Genomic DNA, 24303 nt, shown 5'->3' on the forward strand with positions numbered 1-24303 from the left:
CAGGCAGAAATGCAATCTTAACTATTTTTATTATCCTTCACCTAATTATATTGAATTTTTCAACACATGAAGAAAAATAGTACAGAAAGTAATGAGCACAGAACACTAAAAGATCAGTAAAGATAAATCATTAAAGTATCAAAGTAGAGACTCTAAATGACACAGTTACAATAGAACTTGCCCAAAAAAACCTTCATCCATCATGAGATTGTACATACAAATTTACAAGCTCTCTCTTTAGGGAAAGGAGATGAAAAGAAACAATAACTGCTTGGTTTTACATAGCACTTTATTTTATGTAGTGGCTATCACTTTAAAAGTGTGTTCTGGTATTATGAGATTTTTATTTAATGTAACAATCAAGCAACATCACCAGGGTCTCCCAGTGAGTTCTTCACAGAAACTAGAGTATTGATCTTAAAGCTCTTTGCGTTCTAAAGCCACAAACAGAGATGCCCATTCTGGTCAAATTTTGCTTTTAGCTTCTTGGAATTTTCAGATCTTTAGAGCTTATCCTTTAACTCCTTATTAGAAACACTTCCTTACATGAGGGTCATGTCCAAGTTCAACATTTTGAAGGCTATAGTTTTTGGGCCCAACCAACATAATAATAAAAGTACAGTGTAGGAAAAAATAATTTTTAAAAATTACAGAGTCAGAGGGGATTAAACTTATATATTTTGTATATGTGTTTGAAGAAATGTGAATGGTGTCCTGAAAATACCTGGCATAATTATGCTCTTGTTTTAGAACTTTTGGAAAGTAAGTGTAGGATGAGAATCAGGAACTTCTCTTTATCTGATGTCTTGGGTCAGTACTCCTGAATGCAGGTTTGGGGGCCAGCCAGCTTTTGAGACAGCTTTCACCAATGAAGTTACAAAAATTAGGACAGCACAATTACTTTTAATAAAGCCAATTTTTTGGATGTTCTATATTCTGAAAGTATCTCCTTTCTACTTTCCAATGATGATTTCTCCAGTGGCATCCCATAATGAAATGTAAACATTTATTATGATCAAGGGCAGATTAATTTAGTCACATTGTTTATTTTAATCCCCAAGTTGTATAACCTGAGATGTGTTCATTAGAAGCTAGGAGTCTCACTTTTTAAAAAATCTGTAAATTAAGGATGATAATAGTAGTAACCCCTTAGGGTCAGTGTATGAATTTTATGGCCTGGTAATTTGCATAAAAGACCTAGCCTGTTCCCAGCGAATAGGAAGGACTCAAAAATTGGTATTATTTTTATTAGCTTGTCCAGGATCTTTTTAGCACATGTGATTTCATAACACTTGAAGCAGTACATTTAATCTTTTTTTTTAAATAAGTCTGTGCTTTTATGGGCTACTTGAGAGGGATGAAGTGGGAGGAGTGGGTGGCCCGAGCACCGAGCTGACCGTGCTGTACCAGCTTGTAGGTGATGAAGAACTCACCCGGGTTGTGACCATCCATCTCTGACTTGATTTCCACCTGGGTGTGTACCACCTTGCCATGGTACACACCCACCATGCTGCCTGCATTCTCTGGCAGGATGATCATGTCTTGCACATGCACATTCACCACTTTGGCCTTTTCCATGGGTGGTGCCTCCTTCTTGGCCTTGCTCAGGTGCTTTGGCAGTGAGTGCTGCTTCCTCTGTAGGCCTGGGTTCCCCTGCCTGGCACTGTAGAGATGTGTCAGCTACTTATAGGACTAGTCAAGCAGCTGGTCGAGATCCATGCCACGGTGGGTGAACTTGTGGCAGGTCCACTTCTTCTGCTCCACTTCTGCCATCTTGTAGGTCCTTTGGAAAGAACCACCCCTATCTTTTTTTTTTTAAAAAAAATAGCTCTTATTTTGTGAGTCATTCTGAGAATGTTCCATCTTCTAATTACCAAGAGGAGCTGGCTGAGTTGGCCAAAGCATGGTTGGAGAAACTTAAGAATACTGGTTTGAAACAAGAAGGCCTGGCTTACCAACCCAGCTCCAACTATTATAAGCTCTGTGCCTTGAGTATCAGTTAATTGCTCTAAGCCTTAGATGCCTTACATAAAACGCACAACCAGAACACCCCAGAGGGCTTTCAAAGGACTAAATGAGGTACCTCCAGAATGTCCCTAGTGTATTTCCCATCACGTGGTATTCTTTCAACATTAGCCTGAATTGGGGATAGAAGGAGTTCCCCATATATCATGTCTACTATTTGATAATGGGACATCTCCTTGAATATTTGTCATTTTTCCTTTTTTTTAGTAGAATTTAAGATATAAGGCATTTGAGATTTACTACCACTGTTTATCATCTTAATAACTCAATTTTCTCTGTAATTACCTGTGCAACTACAGTTAGACCCTGAGGGGGTAAGTGAGGAGGATGGTCACGCCCTTCAAATACCACTACCACAATCTCCTCTGTAAGAGTAGAACACACTTCCGTGGTGCACGGGAAAATCCTGGCCCCCTAGTAGGGTCCCTGGAGTGTATGAATTGTTGCTTAGTCACCCTGGTAAGGCGGGCTGAGTCATGCTGATGAGACTATAGGTTCTGAGTGAGAACTCCCCAAAATAACCTGTACCAGCATTTCCCAAAGAGTAAGGTTCAGAGCATGCATCCCATGAAACGTTTATAAAAATGGGCTCATTCCCTGAGGCCCTGCAAGATGTCACCCTCAGGAAAGTCATGTGGTCTGAGCTCTACTACGAGCTCATACAGGGGCTCTGCTTTGGGCCGCGTACAAATCAGTAATCCCGCACCTGAATTCTGGTTTTTTTCCTTTTGTGTAATTAACGGGTAAAACTTTAAGAAATGATGTCCTAAGTCTTTCCTAACTTTGATGCTTTTGCCTCTATGAATACATATTTATCTATTTTCTTTATTTTTTCCATAAAATCACCTGATAATGCCTTGAATGTTATTGGCATGATATCAGCAATAGCATTATTTAAAAAATTTCTTTGTTTCTCCTATGAACATCCAGTAGTTATTTTCTAATTCTTTTATTTCCTAACCTAAGCCTGTGCCTGCTGGAATTAAAATAATAATTAAATATAAGAAGGAAACTACCATAAAATTTTAATTATGTCTGTCTTTGGGATTACAGAAATTTGCTATGCTTCATTTTACTCCTCATTTGTTGTATTTCCTACAATAAACTGGTATGTTTTATACCTTAAAAATTAAAATGAATTAAAATAAAATTATTAATATTCTGATATTTATTCTCATTTGTTCTGCTGCTATTTTCTCACAGGTGACATGTTTTTAATCTTTAATAGTTTATCTTATTTATTTCCATGTGATATTAATCTTCTTTAATTAGATTACAAGCTCCTTTAGGTCAGAACCATTGGTAGAAAAAATAATTCTGTGACATATTTATTGCTCATGTTTCTTTTCTTTCCTTGTAAACTGATGAAAATGGAGGTTTTATTTTCTGGTGTAAAACTTTTGTAGGTTTTTGGTTGTTCCTAATTTAAAAATTTCTCTCTGCCTTAATTCAGTTCTTTTTGTTTTTCATACTGTTATGATTTTCAAAATTTTAGTGGTTTCTCAAATATAGTGATAACCCTCTGCTAAACCCAAACAAGTTTTAAATAAAGGTCCATTAATTGGAATGAATGGATAATGAATACATTAATTTGTGTTTTGTTTTAGTAAGGACAGACCAGGTACCCTTTCTTACCCCACTCTTTCCTACCCTAATGAGTCCATGGAGACAGTGTTATGGCATTAGGACCTAGATCTTCTGCCTCTGATAGAGAATGCTGACCTCCAAAGGAGAGGTTCTGATCTTACTTTCAGACAGTAGGGAAAAGAAAAGCCAGGAAATAAGTTCAGGTGCCCTTAGCCAGGGGTACCAAGTGGAACCTACCCCACTGTTCTGGACAAGAGCTCTTAGCTGGTCCTGCTACTGGACACTGGGAAAAACAGGTTATGGGGTACATTGAAATCCAGGACCAGGGCCAGAGTTATGGTGAGGAAAATGAGGCCAAATCATGCAAGTGCAAGTTTCAATCCTATATTTATCCTGTGTTGATAATTTTGTTATCCATGCATTTTTTCATTTATTTTGATTTTTTAAGATATTATATTCAAATACTCTTTATTTTGCTTGCTGAATCTTTTTGCACTCGCTTCAAATTCAGTTTTGTGCTCTGATGGGGCCAACATGTTCTTAGCCAGGAGCTTGAAATGTGGCTTTGCTTGCTCCCACACAGCCTGTAGGTTTCACAAAGATAACATTTCACAAGTTGTTGTGCATCAACAGTCTTCTTCTAGGTTACTCTGGGGTCCTCTGGAGGCTATATCTGCTACCACAGAGACGCCGGAGCATGACAGGGAGCCCATCCCTCTTCCTCTCTCGCTCTCCTTTGTATCCTTAGCACACCCAGCACAATGTTAGACCCTTCGAAATCACTCAGGAAATAGTATTTGATTACTTTTTCATGTAACATATGTGTGCTATATACAGTACACACACACATGCACACTCTATAAATTGAGAGTTCCAGTTAGTCCAGGAGTCTAATCAGCCACCTTATGAAAGAATGCATTTCTGCAATTTATTTATTTTAAAACAAGTGTGTATTGAACACTGCCCATGTGGCTCACATTTATTCTCCCCAGCCACCCTGTGAGGTTGGTCTTATTATCATTCTTGTTTTATAGACTGAGGTGTAAATACATTAACTAATTGCCCAAGACTACATAGTAAGTACAGCCAGAATTCAAACCTAGTGTCTGGAATGAGTTAGAACTGCTTCTCAAGTGTACTCTAAACACTATGTGCTTTCCACTTTGTAATAGACCTCACCACTGTCTATCGTACTCCAGTCAGCCCTCATCCCTCATTTATACTACCTGCCCAGCCCTGGTAAGCATTTGTGTATGTGGTCTCACATACACAAATGTGACACCTACCAGAGTCTCCTCTAGCTGTAGCCTTTTATAAGAAGTGGCATAGTTTCAATTCAGTCCCACTCACTGCAAGGGGTCAAAGATGAGAGGCTAGATGGCTTTTTCCTTCACATTTATTTGAAAGAAGAGCTTTTCTTCATATACGAGGAAATAGTTCCCTCCATATTTCCTCAATAAAAGATGGAAAAAAAAACCAACAAAATAGAAGCAAAAATCAAGTAAGAGTAATGATGTTACCAAAGGCACGGTCAGGATGACTGGTCTGGCTTTCTATTACTGGTCTTTCCATAGATGTAGTTTGATGGAGGGTTATGACAACTATGAACTGTTAAGTTTGTGTCCCCCTGAAAGTCATATGTTGATGTTTTAACCCCCTAGTGTGGCTGTACTTGGAGATTAGGTCTCTAAAATAATAATTAAGGTTAAATGAAGTCATACATGGGAGCCTGATCCCTTAGGATTAGCGTGTTTATAAGAAGAGACACTAAGGAGTTTTGTCTTCATCCCCCTCTACCTGTGCCCACACAGCAAGGTATCTTCACGCCATATCTTGCTGTATGAAGCTTTAGGAAGAAGACAGCCATCTGCAAGACAGGAAGAGAATCCTCACTAGAAATGGACCATGCTGGCACCTTGACCTTAAACTTCTAGCATCCAGAACTGTGAGAAAATACACTTCTTTTGTTTGATCCACGCATCCCGTGGTATTTTGTTATGGCACCCTGAGCTGACTAATCCAAGGCTTAACAATTGCTGTGAGGATGTGTTCATGTATTTATATTTACTCACGCTGTTTAGGACACTCATGACACCCAAGAGCTGCTGGCATAAAGTGGTTTTCCTGTTTCCTTCGGGCTATCTCCACTCACTTCACACTTATCGATATTATCTCAGGAAAAACTAAAATGTTCTTAATATGTGTTTTTAAAAAGTGTAACAACTTCCTTATTGTCTTACCTGTTGAAGGAAAGAACTGGGTTGCTACTAATTGTCCCATCGGCCTGAATTAAAACATGGGAGAGTTTTCATCTCTATTGCTCCTACACTACGTAGTTGGGCAATTTGGGGGAAGCATTAACTTCTCTGGATCTCAAGTCTATATTTGCTAAAATGAGAATCATAACAATTACTTCAAGGGGCTATTACATACTCTGTTTCTTACCAGTATGTTATACTAAATGAAGCAAAGTATAAACACACTTAGCACCTAGCCTGGCTTCATTTCCCCCATTGAAGCTGCCCTGGCTTGCTCTCCAGCACACAGTTGCCTAGAATAACATGATGATCAGGACTGGTGGCCAGTCCAGAAGTCTGCCAAGCCCCAATCTTGTCTGTTATTTCTTTTTTTTTTTTAAGATTTTATTTATTTATTTTTAGAAAGGGAAGGGAGGGAAGGGAGATAGAGAGACAGAGACAGAGAAACATCAATGTGCGGTTGCTGGGGGTTATGGCCTGCAACCCAGGCATGTACCCTGACTGGGAATCGAACCTGGGACACTTGTTATTTCTTAAGTATGGCCCAGATCTACACTTTTCTTAAGAAGTAGCCATTCATCCACAGTCCACACTAGAATGGCTATGTCCTTGCCTTGACAGTCCAGTTAACCAGATAAGATAATCTTGAGTGGCCTTTATCTTTCTTTTAATTAACAAGACTTACATTTTTAACCCATAGGAACATGACATACCATATTTCAAAGCAATGTGGAATTTGATAATTCTAATTACGGACAGCAATGTTTAATCTCTCTGCCCTATCAATAACTTCTTATACAAGGATCTAGACCAGTGGTTCTCAACAAGATGTGATTTTTGCCTCACAGAAAAGCACTTGGCAATGTCTGGAAACATTTTTGGTTGTCACACCTGGTGGAGGGGAGCCACTGGCGGGCATTTAGGGGATGATAGAGGATAATAGAGGTGAGGGGGCACAGGACAGCCCCCCAACACACACAACAAATAATAATCTGGCTCCAAGTGTGAGTAATGCTGAGGTTGGGGGGCACTAATCTAGACTGAGCTGGCATCCAGCCAACCCCTTTATAGTCTCTCCAAGTAAGCAGGTGCTAATCTTTCTGCCAGTAAGAGAAGGATAGGCAGCCTTCCATTGTCATGACCATCATACTTCCCAGGCGCATACCATGGATTCAACAGGGCTATGAATGCATGAGTTTCCCTCAAAACAAGATGTGGAGTAATTTCAACATTAGGTTAAAGGCCACACCTTGGAGTCAGACAGATTTTGGTTTGGTTTTGGCCGTATCACTTACCAGTTCTAGTTTCATAAGTAAGCCGCTTAAGTTTGTAGAGTTTTAGCACCCCTCAACAGGATGGATGCAACAGCATAATGAAATTATATGTATAATAAATACCTTTAGCACGGTGTTTGTGATACGGGAAACACTCAGTACATTGTGTATGTTACCATTTTTGACATACTCGTGTCACCATCATTATCGCCACCATCACCACATCTCATCTAAGCCTGGCTGAGAGCCATCTCTGTGATACAACCTAAGCTGTCCATGCAGGAGATGCCACATGTAATGAAAACCATTTGTGTCTGTTCACCCACATGTGACTCAGTGGGGAAGCAAGCTGAAGGAGGTTCAAGGAATTCAGGCATCCAGGGAAAATGACATTTCATCACCTTGGCTCCACTCTCTATTTCCCTTCAGATTGATTTTCATGAAGATATGTGATGTGGGCTGACACTGGAGGAAAATGTCAACCCCTGACTGTGGTGGCTGTTGATGGACAGTAATACCTTACACTGCAAAATATTTTCTTCATTTATTATTTTTTCCTCCCAAGAGAGTCTTCATTGTTTTCCTTGGGTATTATTGAAACATTCAGAGCTTCTCCAGCTTCACGGATTTGTTATTTTTATCAGTTGACCCTTTAAATTTGATTCAATTAAATTTACTGTTCCGTTTTTTTGAAAATTCTAGAACTTCCTAGCTTTGAATGGAGTGTGATCTAATACCCAAATTATGCCCTCGGAACCCAGTCTGTCTCCTATCTACCTCCTGACTCCAACCTCATGTGAGTTTTAGTCTCATGATCCACAGGTATCAGGTTTCTTGCCAGCAGCTCTGGATCTGTGTCTTCCCAAGTTGAATCTAATGACATGCTGGATGTCTTTTTCCTACTCAAGATTCTCAACTGCCCCTTAGTCATGTTTGAGCACCTTGCAGCCTAGCGTAGAATCCAACACAGCAAACACATGCATGCCTCAGTAGGAAAAACAAGAAAGTTGAGTCCCAGAGAGAAAATGCATGTATCTTAAATTGTACATCTGGTTAGTAGCAGAGTGTAGGAAACATTGTTTGCCTGCAACACAAGGTAATCCAACTTCCATTACCAATGAATGTGCTTCAATGTAATTGCCAATGAAATCTGAGGAGAGGTCTGCTGGGGAGGTACTCTGGAAAAAAGAGGCTTTTTTTAAAAAAAGAGTTTATTTATTTATTTTTAGAGAGAGGAGAAGGGAAGGAGAGAGAGGGAGAAAATGTCAATGTATGGTTGCCTCTCTCACGCCCTCTGCAGGGAACCTAGCCCAAAACCCAGGCATGTGCCCTGACTAGGAATCGAACTAATGACCCTTTGGTTCTCAGGCCAGCATTCAATCCACTGAGCTACACCAGCCAGGGCAGAGGCTTTTTTTTTTTTTTACTTTTTACAGAGATCTTTTTACCTTTTTCAAAGACCCATGAGACCAGACAGCCTCATTCTTTGGCACAGTGCTGCTTATCAGCACATGCCAGATGGAAGGAGGTACCACACACATTATATGGCCATTGGAAGAGCCAGCACAGAGCTGGAAGTTAGGAAGGACCTGGGCCATGATGCTGTAATTAAGATGTGTATTGAATGATCCAGGAATTGCTGGCTTCTGCAGCTCTTCTTACTGTGCAACACAATAATTCGTGTTCATCATTGAAGCCAGCTATGATAGCACTTCTGTTCTTTGCAGCCAAAAGCATCCTCATAGGTACCAATGGAGTCAGGGCCTTCTCCAAGAGATCAGTTCACTTGTGGAGAAACAAGACCCTTGCCTGGAACACAGAAGCAGCTTTTACCTGGCCTTCATTGATGGAACACATTATCACCTGGCCAGGCATTTTACATATTCGAAGCATGCAGACGGTACGTGGGCCTCTTCTGATGTCCTTGCAGCAATACAGAAAGATTGCAAACTTAGATCTTACCTTTAAGGAGCTTATAGTCTCCCTCCAAGACTTGAGGACTGGCCTGCCTAGCCTGATAAGGTATATCCCAGCAGGTTCCTCTCTTTCTTGTCTCAGCACTACCAGGTACACGGTAGGCACACATTCAACATACAGGTTGATAACTGATCTGTTGACCTGGCCAATGTGCATCCAAGGAACTATATCCCCAAAAAGAGAAGAGGAGAAGTATGGGAGAAAATTTTTTAAAAGTAAGACCCAGTTTTATTTATCTTACAAAAACATTATTTTACTTTGGATTTACTGAAAGATCTGGTCTCAGAAATTGGCAGTGACTGGCATTTAGAATTCTAGTTTTACAATAAGTGAGTGAGAAACCTATCTTTGATAAAAAAAAAAAAAAAAAAAAGCAGGTGTTCCGTGTAAGACCTTCTTAACTAACATCCTAACATGGTAATTAATTCTTGCGTACTCTGAACAATATTAAAAAATTTTTAATTATAGTTAAAAAAAACACACAAAATTTACCACCTGAACAATTTTTAAGTGTACAGTTGCGTGGTGTTAGGTATATTCACGTTGTTGTGAAACAAATCTCTTGAGCCTTTTCATCTCGAAGCTGAAACTCTATACCCACTGAACAATACTTCCTGTTTTCCCCTGCTCCCTTCTCCTGCCAATCACCATTCTGCTTGCTATTTCCACGAGTCTGACTAATTTAAAAACCTCATTTGAATGCAATCATACGGTATTTGTCTTTTCGTGACTGGCTGATTTTACTTAGTATAGTGTCCTCAAGGTGCATCTATGCTATAGCATGTGACAAGATTTCCTTCTTTCTTAAGGTCGAATAATATGCATTGCATGGGCATGCCACATTTTATTTATGCATTCATCCATGCATGGACATTTGGGTTGCTGCCACCAATAATGTTAAAGTGAATATAGGTGTGAAAATACCTCTTTGAGATCTTCCTTTGAATCTGTTTGGATATGTATCTAAAAGTGAGACTTAGGAATCATACGGTAATTCTGTTTTTAATTTTTTGAAGAACTTCCGTAGTATTTTTTATAGTGGCTGCAAAATTTACATGTCCACTAGCAATGCACAGTTCTCTACATCCTCACTAATACGTGTTATTTTCTGTTTTGGTTTTGCTTTTGTTCTTGAGTGGCCATTTTAATGGGTATGATGTGATATCTTACTGTGGTTTTGATTTGCATTTCTCCAGTGACTGGTAGTGTTGAGCATCTTACAATGTGCTTGCTGTGTATTTGTATATCTTTGGATAAATGTCTTCTTAACTCCTTTGCTCATTTAAAAAAATTTGGAGGGGTTATTGTTGGGGGTGAATTACAAGAGTTCTTTATATATTCTAGATATTAATTTCTTATCACATATGTGACTAGCAAGTGTTTTCTCCCATTCTTTAGGTCAACTTTTCATTCTACTCTTCCATTTGGTAGGCAGAAATGTTTTAGTTTAATGTAGTCTCATTTGCCAGCTTTTGCTTTTTTCCCCTATGCTTTTGGTGTTAAATACAAGAAATCATAGTGAAACCCTATGTCATTTTGCTTCTCATCAAGCTTTCTTACAGCAGTTTTATAGTTTTAGGTCTTATTTTTAATCCACTCTGAGTTAATTTTTCCATATGATGTAAAATAAGGGTCCAACTTCATTCCTTGAATGTGGAAATGCAGTTTTCCCAACACAATTGGTTGAAGAGAGTGTCTTTTTCTGCTGCAATCTTGGTGCCCTGAGCCAAATCTTGAAACAGATAAAGAACTGAGGATAGGTACATGTTTGGATAAATGTAATGTTGCTTTGTTTCACTTATAAGAGTTGGAGCCCCTTAGATCTATTATGTATTAATTCAACAAGACACAAAGCCAGAAATTCCAGGCTTTACATCTTGAATTCTCACTTTCTTTGTGGTTTGTTTTTCATGTGCTATAAATGAAACTACTTATCTGAATCAATTCTGACCTCTCACTGAGATGAGCCAATTAAACCTATTTAATTTCTACCGATGATGTATACCATGTGGCTTTTTTTCTAGAAGTAAAATGTAGCTCTGAAGGTGGGATTTTCTGCAGCCCTTATGAGACCTTACATGACAATTTAAATGGCACGGATTAAAATTGCTCTGTCTTTTTGTGGGTTTTATTAATGAAATGTGAGACAAATTAATTCATCAGATATTTATGGAAATTCTACTTTGTATTTAGTGGAATACTGGATAGAAGGTTAAAGATATATTTTTCTTCTGAAGGAATACAGGGTTTAGTAGACATAATGCATGCATTTAATTATAATATACGATGGCAAATAAATAGCAAGAACTGCATGCAATAGAGGAAGTGCTGATCAAGTTGAGGGCACTATAAAAGACTTCCTGCTTCAGCTGGTATTTGAAGGATATTAACAGCTGCACAGAAAGGACACCTGCAGTTTTTCCAGCCACAGCTCCAGCTGAGGTCCTGGAGACAGACAGCATTACACATGTGAACAAGTGAATCTTCAGATGATTCCATCGCCCGCAGTCAAACTGCTCCAGCTGATGCCAACAAGTAAAGATGAGGTCAAGCCACCAGCCCCACACAAATAGCAGAATTGTTGGCAAAAGAAATGTCATTGCTTTAATGCACTAGGTTTCCAGGTGGTTTGTTATATTGCAATAAATACTTGAACTGTGTATATAAACAAGAAGCTCTTACGGGTTGTTACATCTGGGTAACTTCAATTTTTTTTTCTTACCTATATTTTCTACTGCTACAGTAGTAAAATAATTACTTATATAATTAAATTAATAAAACCATGGAAGAAAACTCATTCACAAATGCAATGTTGCATTCCCTCCAAAATGGTGCAAATAATTTGCTGAGCTGAGACCTAAATGGGGGAAGGAACTTAAGGGCAGAAAAATTGGTTTTAGCCTTAGAAGTAGGTTAAAATTTTTTAACTGATAAAAACAAAACAAATTCTTGCTAATTTCCTTGAGCAAACATAGAATATCTCATTGCTAGAAACTTAAAAATATTGATGGGAAATATGTGATATAGTTAATTGATTCCAAGGACTATTAGCTATTTTGACTCTCATCATGAAACTAGGTTAGTAAAAAGGTTACATCTTATTATTTAATACACATAAAACATCCATATATTTACTCATCAACTTACATATTTATTTTTTCCTCTCCTTTGAAGTCATAACCATAATAATAAATTATCGTTCCCCTTATTACACAAAAGCCTGTAAGTCACCCACATAGACAGAATGTAATAGAACCAAGTAAAAAGAAAACAATATTAAGGAGACAGGGAATTTATATGCTCATTAGATTTGAGGGTGTCGGAAAGAGCAGGAGTATGTTAAGAGGTTGACAAAACTATACTATGAGCCGGTCAATGCCAATGTGGCATTTTTGTTAGTGAATAATTAATATAAATAATGCTAACTTCATTTAAAATATCCTATATACGGAAAAAAAATAGGGGATCGATGGTGGGAAGCAGATGGATCATTTATTTCTCAGTTACAGCTGACACATTAGTTACAGAAATTTTCACATCATTTATTTTTTATAGTCCATTTTACAGCTGTGTTTATTGTTGTCATAAATAAATACGTTACATCCTCTCATTAGAGCAGCAATGGAGATTTCTTCTAACAAAACACTCCCGTGCTCACGTGACACGAGCGACCGAATGGAGCGCCAGCGAGGGAGGGTGTCCATGCAGCTGGAGAAGGCCTGCCTGTGGGTGAGCGGGAGGTGGGGGGGAGCGGGGGTGGGGGGGGCGCGGTGAGCCCGGCAACATGCGGCCCAGTGAAAGAATACGATTTTGCATTTGGACGGAGATGATTAATACCAGGGAAAATGTACATCTCACACAGTCCTTCTAAGAATACAGACAAACTTATAAATCTACGTGTGTATTTTTCCAGCAACACGTGCGGGTTGCAAATGACCATCCAGGACACAGCTAGGTAAGTTATTACTTCCAGCTCAGACTTTCCCTACAGCTGAAACCACGTCTCATAGTCTGAGGGGACATAGCCACATCAACTTGATGTTTTATAGCTTCATCCACTTTATCAGGAGAAAGGGAGGTCTATTAACAAACAGATAGCTAGATAGCTGGATTGTTTTATTTCCTCAGAGACTCCCTGTTAGAGCAGTGTGGGGTAGATCTTGGATGAATCAAGGAAGTCGCGCGTACTTATCCAGCACCTGCAACCTCACTCGCACTATGTTGGGACCCAGCTGGTCTCCTTGTGTCCATGCTGCCAGGAACTTACAGAGGCAGTTGTGCAGTCTGGAAAACAAATTCCCTGATCACTTGACTGATATTCAAATCTATCATATGTTGACATTCTACCCGTGTACTATATCCCTTGACTTCTGCAGCCTTGATTAATGGTTTACGTGGATCTCATCTTGTCTGTTTTGTGTCCTTCAAGAGTTCTTGGTAAACTGAAGTTTAGCAACTACTAAGGCCTTGAATTTGGAGTCAGACAGAGATATAGATTAAAATCCTGCCTCTTCCACAGACCACATATATCACCTTAGGGAATTTATTTACATTTTTCTTAGTTTCCTTATCAAATGTATCATCATAATAATTGTATCTATCTCACAGGGTAGTGAGATTACATGAAATAAGTACTGCAAAGTGCTTTGCAAGGTTCTTGGCATATAGTAAGGGTGATTGTGTTATACATTTATATTACATGTAATTGTAGTATATAATGTGATGTTTATCCTGAAACAGGGATAGAGAATTTGCTGCTATGGGAACACAATGTGTAGCTACCATTTAAAAAGATGGTTTCTGAGAGAGCACTGAATGAGCAAAAAGAATCATGCCACTTTTTAAACTGTATGACTTTGGGAAAATTGCTTCAGCTCTCTGAGCCTCAGTCTCTCTCTTCTGGACAACAGATACTGCCAAACCATAGGGCATCTGGTGTGGAGTCTAATGCATGTACAACACCATGTATGTAGTTGGCACCAATGAATGCTGACTGAACAAAAGCCTGAATGCATGAACACAGATTCCATTACTATCTTCATCCTACAGGTGACCAAAATGAGGGTCAGATAGGTGAATTGCTCAAAAGTCTCACAGCAAGTAAGTGACGGAACTATTATTTCTATCATGGAGCTAAATATATACATCTTTTCACAAATATGTGATACATACCAATTCATCTCCCTTCCATAAAGGTGAGTTGGTTTAAAGAAGGAAAAAAGAACTGTTTCTTAATATTTAAAGATGTGTTATTTCTAAATATCTCTATCTGACATCTTTGGCTCTTTGAAAACCCAAGTTTGTTAAATTCCAATTTCAGTGGATTGAGTTAAGAAGATAAATACTACATGAAATTGTGATAAGTGATCATAGTTATTTCCAAACAGGGTGTTATTTGACAATTTTTCTCTTGAGCATTACTGTCTCTTTAAAGTAAATATTTATTCCTTGCATTCAGGTCTCTAGGGGGTGGAGCAGGGGGTTACCAAGTGAAATGTATATGAAGTAGAGAACACTCCCGTGAGTTAAAACAAGCCCTGCTGATTTCTGAATGTCTGCCAGGTGTACAGGCTGTGTGCTACCTATGCCAAGGACTGCAATGTCATGCCAATAAAAAGGAAGTGAAAAGACAACTTTCGGGCCTGCAATTGAAGAAGGGTAAATGGGAGGGGCTTAGAAGGATGTTTCTAAGTTAGAAAAAGCCTTAGCTTTCATCAAAACCACTACAAAAACTTCCCTTTGCTGCTGGTGATGATGCCTGCCTCTGATTCCTGTTTTTATTCCACTTGGTGGTGAAAACCCTTACTTTGACACTAGCAGTTCTACTGACGTGGGCTGTGAAAGCAAATATCTGGCTGAACTGTTCAGCAAACCCAGGGGTGTACAGAATCAGCATTCCTGAGGGAAAGGGGGAGAAGAAAATCGCCAACGTGCCTCCTGTAAACTCAACGCGATCGAAGTCAGAATCTGCCTTTGAGAGAAAGGGAAGGTGAAGCAGAGGCTTTTCACCGTGGGCGTTACAGGTCAGAATGCTGGGACTGCTCTCGAGGCCACTCTGCGCCTCCATTTCTGCAGCCACCACCGCTTGTACCTCCGCATTCTCACCCAAGCCATTTTCAGGTCGCGTAATGACATGCGTCAGCTATCATGTTACGAAGAGGGAATTGCTGTTATTTTGCTCCTGTAGCTGTCTTTTGTTTCCCATCATGGCACACAAATTAAACCTGCAGATGTTTATTGAAACTGTATACTGGATGGACTAATACTCACATTGTGCTTCAGTGCCTGGAGCCCCACAAATACAACACTGAAGTCTTTCTTACCTAACCCTCTCATTACATTTCCTCCAGGTAAACGCCCCACAGGCCTCAACTCACAGTTGCCACTCTTGTCTTATTTGTTACAAAACAAACTAATGACTCTGTTCTTTGGATACATCCTATTATATCTTATATTATTACCATGTTATGGAAATTATTGTATTTTTCTTGTTTATATGCATTATAAACTCAATTAAATTCAATGTCTTAAGAATTCCATAAAATCAAAGAGCCATGCCTTTAAAAATTATAAAATTTTAGACTTTTGTAGCCATAAACTAATATATTTTTAAAACAACATTTTGTTCACAGGATGTCTTGATGATTGCTTGAAAAGCGAAGAGACACGACCCAATATTGCGCAGCCTGCAATAACTCAGACAATGAGTCTTTATGTTAACAGTAAGGATTGGTTCATACGGATGCCCTGTCAATGTGTGTGACTGAATTACAAAGTATGTGTGTGTATTAAGCTCCCCAGTTAATCAGTAAGTCCTACAAGCTGAGGATATAAAGGTGAAACAAACCAACCCTGTTTCCTCTGCCATCCGACCGTTTGTCGTGTGAGGGAGTCATGCAAATAGACAAATTTTAATATTAAACCCCAAGGATAATTAATGAGCATAAAGAATTATGTGTGGATTACAGATAACGGTAGCAATTATCCCACCCACTCCAGGAAAATTAGCTAAGGCTTTGCCAAGCTCGTTTCAATTTTCTGGGATTTGCAGGATTAGTAGGGGCTTGCCAGATGAATAAAGACAGGGGGACATTTGTTGCAAGGAGAACAGAATTTACAAAGCCCACAGAGGTGAAAATTTACTATGTGCCATGAGGATGGTGAGAATCTTCTGGTACCTTTGACTGTGGGCCTGATGGAGAAGCGCTTTTTTTAAAAATATATTTATTTATTTATTTTTAGAGAGGGAAGGGAGGGAGAAAGAAAGAGAGAGAGAAACATCAATGTGCGGTTGCTGGGGCTGTGGCCTGCAACCCAGGCATGTGCCCTGGCTGGGAATTGAACCTGTGACACTTTGGTTTGTAGCCCACGCTCAATCCACTGAGCTACGCCAGCCAGGGAGAAGCGCTTTTTAAGAGAAGACTGGAGAGGTAGATAGGAGTGGGGAGGAAGGGTGCAGGAAACGGGAATTATACCTCAAGTCAAGCATCTGTAGAGTAGGTGCTCTACAGATCCTTTCTCATTAAATTAATTTGTCAGCATTATGGCACTAAAAGGAAAGGGAAGTCATACAGACCCTGCAGGAAAAAGAAAACCGTGGGTGTCATAATTTTGGGGACAGGAGTCAAACCTTCTGAGCTCTTTGTTACCTGGCCCTAAGAGAAAAGGCAACAGTTCAGCCCAGGTCCTGCAGGTAGCCAGTGCTCTCACACCGCGACTTGTCACCGGTACCCAATTAACTTGCTTCCCAGGATACACTCATTTGCACAGAAAATTCCAGCTGTCAGCTCGGAGCATTTTGCTTTGGGCTTTCAAATCACTTTCCCAAAAGAAATGACAATAGCTATCATTCTTTAGCATTTATTATATGGGTCTGGAAATTATGCTAAGCACTTTTAATAGCTGTTTTTATTACATATTTAGAATACTCTTATAGTTATCAATATTACCTCTATTTTGAAAATTAGGAAATTCAGACCTGAAGAGTTCAAGCAACTTGATAACTTTACCCAAAGTCACACACACAGCACATGTTAAAACTAGTATTTTAACCCATGCCGGGTAACCACGTTCGAAGGTGATAGAACTGAGCCAGAGCCACAGCAGTGAGTGGGTTTGCAGTCAGAGGGGCTAAGTATAAACCCAGTTTTCCTACTTAGTTACGTGACCCTGGGAAGCCTTTCACAGGAGGGACAGTTTTTGTTTTTTTTTTAATGTGAAATAGAGAAAATAAATAATGTAAGTAAACTTTGTTGGGTTCAGAAGTTAGGAGCTGTAACAAAGGTCATTACATAAACTGCAGTTTTGCCTTTACATGAGGCTGTATGGCAACTGCACAACACGTATCATCATTACATTAGACACGGAAATAAGTGATCTGCTATGACATTATTAGCAGTGTCCATTCCCAGCACATTGAATAGGCGGCAGACCTATACATTTGTAAGGATCATGAGAAGCAGTGAGAAAAATTCATGAGAGCTCCAACTGTACTGACAATATACAGTTGAGAGGCTGGTATGTGATGTGCATTATATATCTTTGTGTATCTGAAAAAGCTCATAGGAAATTAAGATGTATAAGTTTCAGAATGAACCTAAAACATGATTACATTTAGGATTTCTTTGGATTTTTCTTTCCAGCAATTCCTCCCAGAGGCTTCCTCTTGGGCTCTCCACCTCTTAGACTCTGAATGTGGTGCTTACAGTCAATACTTTGTGGCTCATTACTGGAATTTCTGGGTCACAGAGGATGCATGTTTTCCTCGTCTCTCACTTACCATTACTACAGTCTAGATGGAAAAGATTTTCTGACCTACTTCAGTTTTTGAAAATATTTAAAATATGCAAGAAAAGAACTGTCAGTTCAAACTGACCCAGATATGGATCTTTGAGACTCAGTAGGGAAGGCAGATTGACAGCTGACAGCACATTGGCGCCAGCCTGGCAGCAGGGATGTCTCCTGTGCTGCAAAGCCTGACACTGGTCATGTCAAGTTCACTGTCTGGCATCACTCATGACCGCTCTGTCCCTCAGCCAGGATAGAACATGAGGAAAATCCTACTGAATGGTGGCCCGTCCCCCGGCATAGAGGGGTAATCGGGCTATACTGGTCATTAAACATAGTATTTAAATGGAGAAAATGAGGGGAAGAGGCAATAATGACTATTAACATTTATTAGATAAAACTGAAAGAATATTCTAGGATCCCCATGGAAGAGGCGGGTAGTTAATGCTCCTAGATTCTTCAGGGTAAAATTCTATTGCAATATTCTCTTTGAAATTTTATATATTAAAATTAATCATCAGGTGGCAATCTTTATTTTCTCATTTTCTTTATCCTAGCCTCTTTTGCGTTATCGGGTTGGTTTGAAAGTTCTGTGGGATTCTGAATATTTCTCTGACCTGATGCTGCTGGACAGAGGAGAGACCCTAATATGCCCACATGTCCAGCACAGCCCGGGTCCTAGAGAGCTCATGGGCAGAAGCAAGGAACCGTGTGAGAGAGGCACCGCAGAGTTCTTCTTCCCCAATCACATAAGACAGCGAGGCCCTCGTGGGGCAATGGAGAGGTCTAGAGTTCAAAGGGGCTATAAGACAGTGAAGTAAGTCTTTCTCTTTCTTATAAAAACCATGCTAAGACTGCCCACTTTGGAGCTAGGCTGGAGATATGCAAAGACCTCCCTGGTCTCCTTCTCTGTTCGGCAGGGGTCTACCTGCTCCCAGAGGGTTTCCGGGACCTCAAAGGTTAGTACCCGAAAAGTACACCGTTTGATTTGAGGCATTTCTCAGTCTGTTTGCTCCCTCTCTCTTTATTCATTAGGACTGGTTAATTAGATACTGCTGGTTTTGTAACATTTTTGTAGTGGAGACGAACTCCCATATAAAAGCTGAAAGTGTGAAGATGTCAGGTAGTTTTCCTGCTTTCCTAGCTTTGTTTGAAGTAAAGAGTTATGGGCATGCAAGCTAACTCAGGCCAGTGGGGCCTGATAGGAAGACTGTGTGTGAAGGGACTTCCTTCTCTTCCCTGCATTTGGACGTATTTCTGTCCAATGCTGATGGCTGGAGAAGTGAAGACATTATATGAGCAAAAAGTGACCAAGCCTGGGTGTCAAGGTCAATTTCTTGAAGATGCTAAGTGGAAACATGAAGCTTTTGGGTTTTTGATGATGTGACTAAGCTGCTCATTTAACCCATCCTGGAACTTTATACCACTTTTCATATAAGAGCGTTCATGCACAAATATTAAGCTATTTTGTGCATATTTTTAACTAAAGATAAATGATCTAGATATAACACCAAAGTCCTATACCTTGCATATTCCATGTAACAGTTTTTTTAACCTCTTTCTCTGATTTATCACATTTTCACTCACAAAGAAACCCAGGTACAATGTCAGAGAGGCTCAAGACAAAGATGCAGGTTTCTTAACTTCTGGGAAAAGGAGTGAATTATAAATTATAAATGTTAATAAAAGAAGCTACAAAAAGTGGGTGAAGTATACTTTTTAAATTGTGAAACATAAATCTGGGTTTTCGCTATTCTGTAATGGCGTGAAAATTATAGTAAAATATGAACACAAATTAAGAAAAACAAAAAGAAAGAAAGGAATAAAGAAAAAAGAAAAGTAAGACAGTTTTGCACATTGAGAATATGGATAGGGAATTCCACTGTCTCTCAGTGAGTTAGGGGACAAAAGTGTATCCTATGACAACATAGGGCCCCCTTGTGCATCGGAGATGTGTTCCAAGACCTCCGTGGAATGCCTGAAAGCATCACTAGTACTGAAACCTTTATATATGATGTTTTTAAAATAGATATACATACTATTATAAACTTTAATTTATATATTAGGCACAGAAATCAACACCAATAGCCAATAATAAAATAGAATATTTATAATAACATACTGAAATAAAGTTATATAAATGTGCTCTCTCTTTCTCTCTCTCTGTCTTGTGCTCTCTCTCTCTCTCTCTATCTCTGCTTTTGTCTCCCAGTCTGGATCTGACAACTGGATCTGACAACCCAGATGGCTGAGTGACTAACAGGCAGGGAGCATAACCTGGGTACACTGGACCAAGAGACTATTCACTTCCCAGATGGGACCGAGCAGAGCTGCACAACATTTTATCCCTGTATTCAGAATGACACTCCATTTAAAACTTATAAATTGTTTAGTTGTGGAATTGTCCATTTAATATTTTCAGACTGCCATTAACTGCAGGTAAGTGAAACCCTGGAAGGAGAAACCATGGATAAGGGGGAACTACTGGATTGCATTTCACAAAGCTAGCAGTATTCATGCTCCATTTCCACACTGACATTACTGTCAAGCACATTGTTATGCCTATGTTATGGATAGTCACCCCAATAGGTTATGAGTAATTCAGACATGCTGATGCTTAGGAGAACACACTTTCTCCTCCAGGTATCATAACCAGCACACATAATGAGAGTGACATCAACCATGTATTTAAATTGTGGACATCATTTGTGCGTATGCACATCTGTTCGCTCATATCTTGCAAAGTACAATTGTAGTTCTCAATGATGGTCTATAATAGCATAGGATTTTCTTTTTTGAAAGGGTTCTAAGATGATTTAACTCTATGTTTTGATGCTTAAAGAAAATATAATCACACAATGTTTTTATCCAAACAATTTCATCCGCAGTCCCAATGGCTATTTGGGAAACACCAACCAGTATGCCTAAGTGATGTATGTTATATTTTATTAGTATTGGCAAATTATTGTTTCATGAAAAGATATTTTCCCAGGATTTGCCTCTCAGCTTCATGAGCCTGCTATATAATTTCTGTGCTTCCCCTCTAGCACCTGTAACTGCAACTTGCAATAACATTTTTGAGACCAATATACAAACTCTTTTAGTAAATAAAGTATATTTTCCCCTAAAAATGCACAAATGAGAGCACTGGAATTTAGTTACTGAATTGCTTCCCACGTATGTCACTGAATTCTATTAAATGGATTGTTGTTTGCAGTGGCAACACTTAACTGTTTAATCACCTTCGGCACGCCAGATTTAGGCTGAAACAAACTATCTTATTTTGAAATACTTTCCACTTAATTTATGAAAACAGATTGATTTGCTTTAGAATTTAAGAATAACAATGTCTTAAAGGCATTTAAAGGATGAATTGTGTTTTTTGAAATATGTGTAAAACTCATTTTCATAATTTTTTCTAATCTGGTTGATATAGAACAACATTTTTAGAACTGAAGTGTCCCCACCCTATTCATTAGTGAACCATGGAAAAGGAAATCAAGATGATAAAATTACTCAATTTTTAAAATGTTTCCTCCAAGGAAAAATTATAAAGTCATTACAGATTTAAATATATTACAGAAAAGTTCAATTTTGATCAAAGATATTTTACATATGCATGTTAATGAATAACCAATGTTTTACACTACTAAAGTGTCTTTTATGTCATAAACATGATCCAAAGCATTAGATTCAAAATCATTATTAGACATGTACTGTGGTTAAAGGAAATCTCTTACCTTTTTTTCAAAGATCAACAATAAAACTCAGTTAATAGAGAATTTGTCACATTTAGAAAAACAATAGCATCATTATATGAAGTTATGTATGTGACATGTAAATAATCTTATAAATAGCCTATCTTACCCCAATTTACAGTTATGAAATGTAGGGTCAAAAAGGTTGAGTAACTTGGTGATCATCAAACTCTGGTGGCAATGGCAACAGGATTACAACACAATCTGTCCTACTTCAAGCCCATGCATTCAGTTACTGAATGCTGCTCAACACGTGCATTCACACAAAATCACACACAGTACATGTACACACATCACGTGCATGCACACATAGAGTCACTCACACATGCATACAACACATATGACACACAATATCCCGTATGTGCACGCTGTAAGGGGAAGATTTGAGCAGGGCTCAAAGAGAAGGTAATGGGTATTAACAAGAACAGACCTTTCAGCTTTAATATTCTTCCCCAACCAAACCCTGGAATGTGTCATTTGAGTCTTAGAAAGGACAATATAGACTTAGGTTGTGTGAATTCTGTATTTTAAAGCATAAATGTGATGTTAAAGAAATTTGTAGTAACTAGATAGAGATATATTCAGAAATGTACCATATAAATCTAATAAGAAAGAGTCCAGAACTTAGATCCTACTATTTGGTTAATTAACTCTCATTAGTTAATAACTGGGGGCAGAAAAATGAAAATGTTGCATCTATACTATGTAGTATTATGGGTCATATTTTTAAATTTCAAATCAATATGAATAATCAGTCAGACATACTGGGCCCAGAAGAATCATCCAAAATAGTACATACATTTAAATTTTAAGGAACTGGTAAGGTACCATCCACATATGGCCTGAGAGTAGGTAATTTTTTTTTTTGGCTTGAGAAAGAGACAGTGTAGAAGTAAATTATAAAACTAGACATAATTGTATAATTAAGTACAACCTATGATTTCTTCTAGCATTTAATCAGTGCTTAATAAATTATTGGTGAAAGCTTGAATAAATGATAATAAATTATTCAACTGTTGTGTAATGAGTGGAAAATATGCTAAGACTAAAGGTTCATTAAGTAAGACAAAATATCTAATGAGATTTTTTATTTTATTTTTTAGGTGAAAAAATTTTAAAGTATAGTTTACATCCAATATAATTTTGTATTAGTTTTAGGTGTACATAATAGTGGTCAGTCTATCACGTACATTAAAACATGTCCCCCCAATATTTCCATTACCCAAGTGGCACCATACATAGTTATTACAGTATTATTGACTATATTCCCTATGGTGTACTCGACATCCCCACCACTATGTTGTAATTCTCAATCACTTCACCTCTTTCATCCCTTATCCCAACCCTTCTCCCCTGATAGTGAGGTTTTTTTTAAATGTAGTTTCTAAGGATGTTTTCATTTTGTGAGCATGGTGAATACGACAAACCTTACATTTGAGTCATCAGTAAATACTTGTTAGCAAATAGTACTGAAATTATATTAAGTACATGTTCCACTGCTGATTGTTTTAAGCAAAAGTAACCATAAACCCTGAAGAAGAGGGCTTCTTCATTTCTCATAGAGTATTTATTTGAGAATAGTGTAATTCTTCCTTAAGTTCCTCTTAGAATATGATTTGAAAATCATACCGTGGAGCCCTGGCTAGTGTGGCTCATTTGATTGGTGTGTCATTCTGTGTACTGAAAGGTTGCGGGTTCAATTCCCCATCAGGTCACGTACCTGGGTTGCTGGTTGGATCCCTGGCCAAGGCACATACAGGAGGCAGCTGATCAATGTCTCTTTCTTTCTATCATCTATCTCCCTATCTATCTCCCTATCTATCTATCTATCTTTTCCTTCCTCTCCCTCTAAAAGTGATGAAAAAAATGTCCTCAGGTGAGGATAAAATAATAATAATAATAATGGTAATAATAATGTGGATAAAAATTCTTCTAACTCATGTTTCAGGAATGAATGAGATATTTAAGTATCTTAAAAACACCCCATGTGGAAAAAATATCAAATTAATTTCACTAAGAAACTGTGGTTTCATTAACACTAATGAAAAATAAAAGGAGAGTTACTTTAGATTCAGAATCAATCTTATTTAATGGTGACTGCTCGGTGGCTTGCAGAAAATAAATTCATCTTGTTTTGGAACAACAGTAAGTATATAATAGCAAATAAAGTTAAACTTGATTCTAAAGTAAGACAGCAATGCTGCCTAGCTGGCAAAATAAAAGAAGAAAACATTCAGCTCAGATTTGTTATATTATTACTCTACTTCCTTTTTACAAAATTGCTAGTATCTGTGGCAGGAAGCGGGGTGTCATAGGCTGACTTTCATAGTCAGCAGCCTGGTTGAAGGATGAAATTACCTTGCCTCAGAACATGATTTGTTTGCTTGTTGCTTGTAGTGCAAATAAGTTTTACTTCTCACTTCAGCATTAATATTTTATATGAAATATATAAAAGTATTTTAGATATTCAACATCCTTTCCTATATTTTTGTCATTCTCAAGTGATCAAAATGTTTTTCTAGATGAGTCAACGTAAGTTGCAGAAGCTGCTATTTCATTTGCATGAATTTTAGCCACAAAGATTTATTGAGTCTCAATGGCATCCAAGGCGTGATGCAGACTAGGAATCGAAGGTAC

The 24303-nt window shown here is 38.4% G+C and overlaps 1 protein-coding gene across 1 annotated transcript; it reads right to left on the bottom strand.

Moving 5' to 3' along the window:
• Positions 1–1312: 1312 nt before the first annotated feature.
• LOC114498086 (40S ribosomal protein S15-like) lies at positions 1313–1796 on the bottom strand. The gene is given in 1 exon segment (XM_036025086.1): positions 1313–1796. A coding segment is annotated over 1 exon segment (429 nt). The 5' UTR covers positions 1774–1796; the 3' UTR covers positions 1313–1344.
• Positions 1797–24303: the final 22507 nt, after the last annotated feature.

Source organism: Phyllostomus discolor, chromosome 5, assembly GCF_004126475.2.
Source record: "Phyllostomus discolor isolate MPI-MPIP mPhyDis1 chromosome 5, mPhyDis1.pri.v3, whole genome shotgun sequence".
Taxonomy (NCBI): Eukaryota; Metazoa; Chordata; class Mammalia; order Chiroptera; family Phyllostomidae; genus Phyllostomus; species Phyllostomus discolor.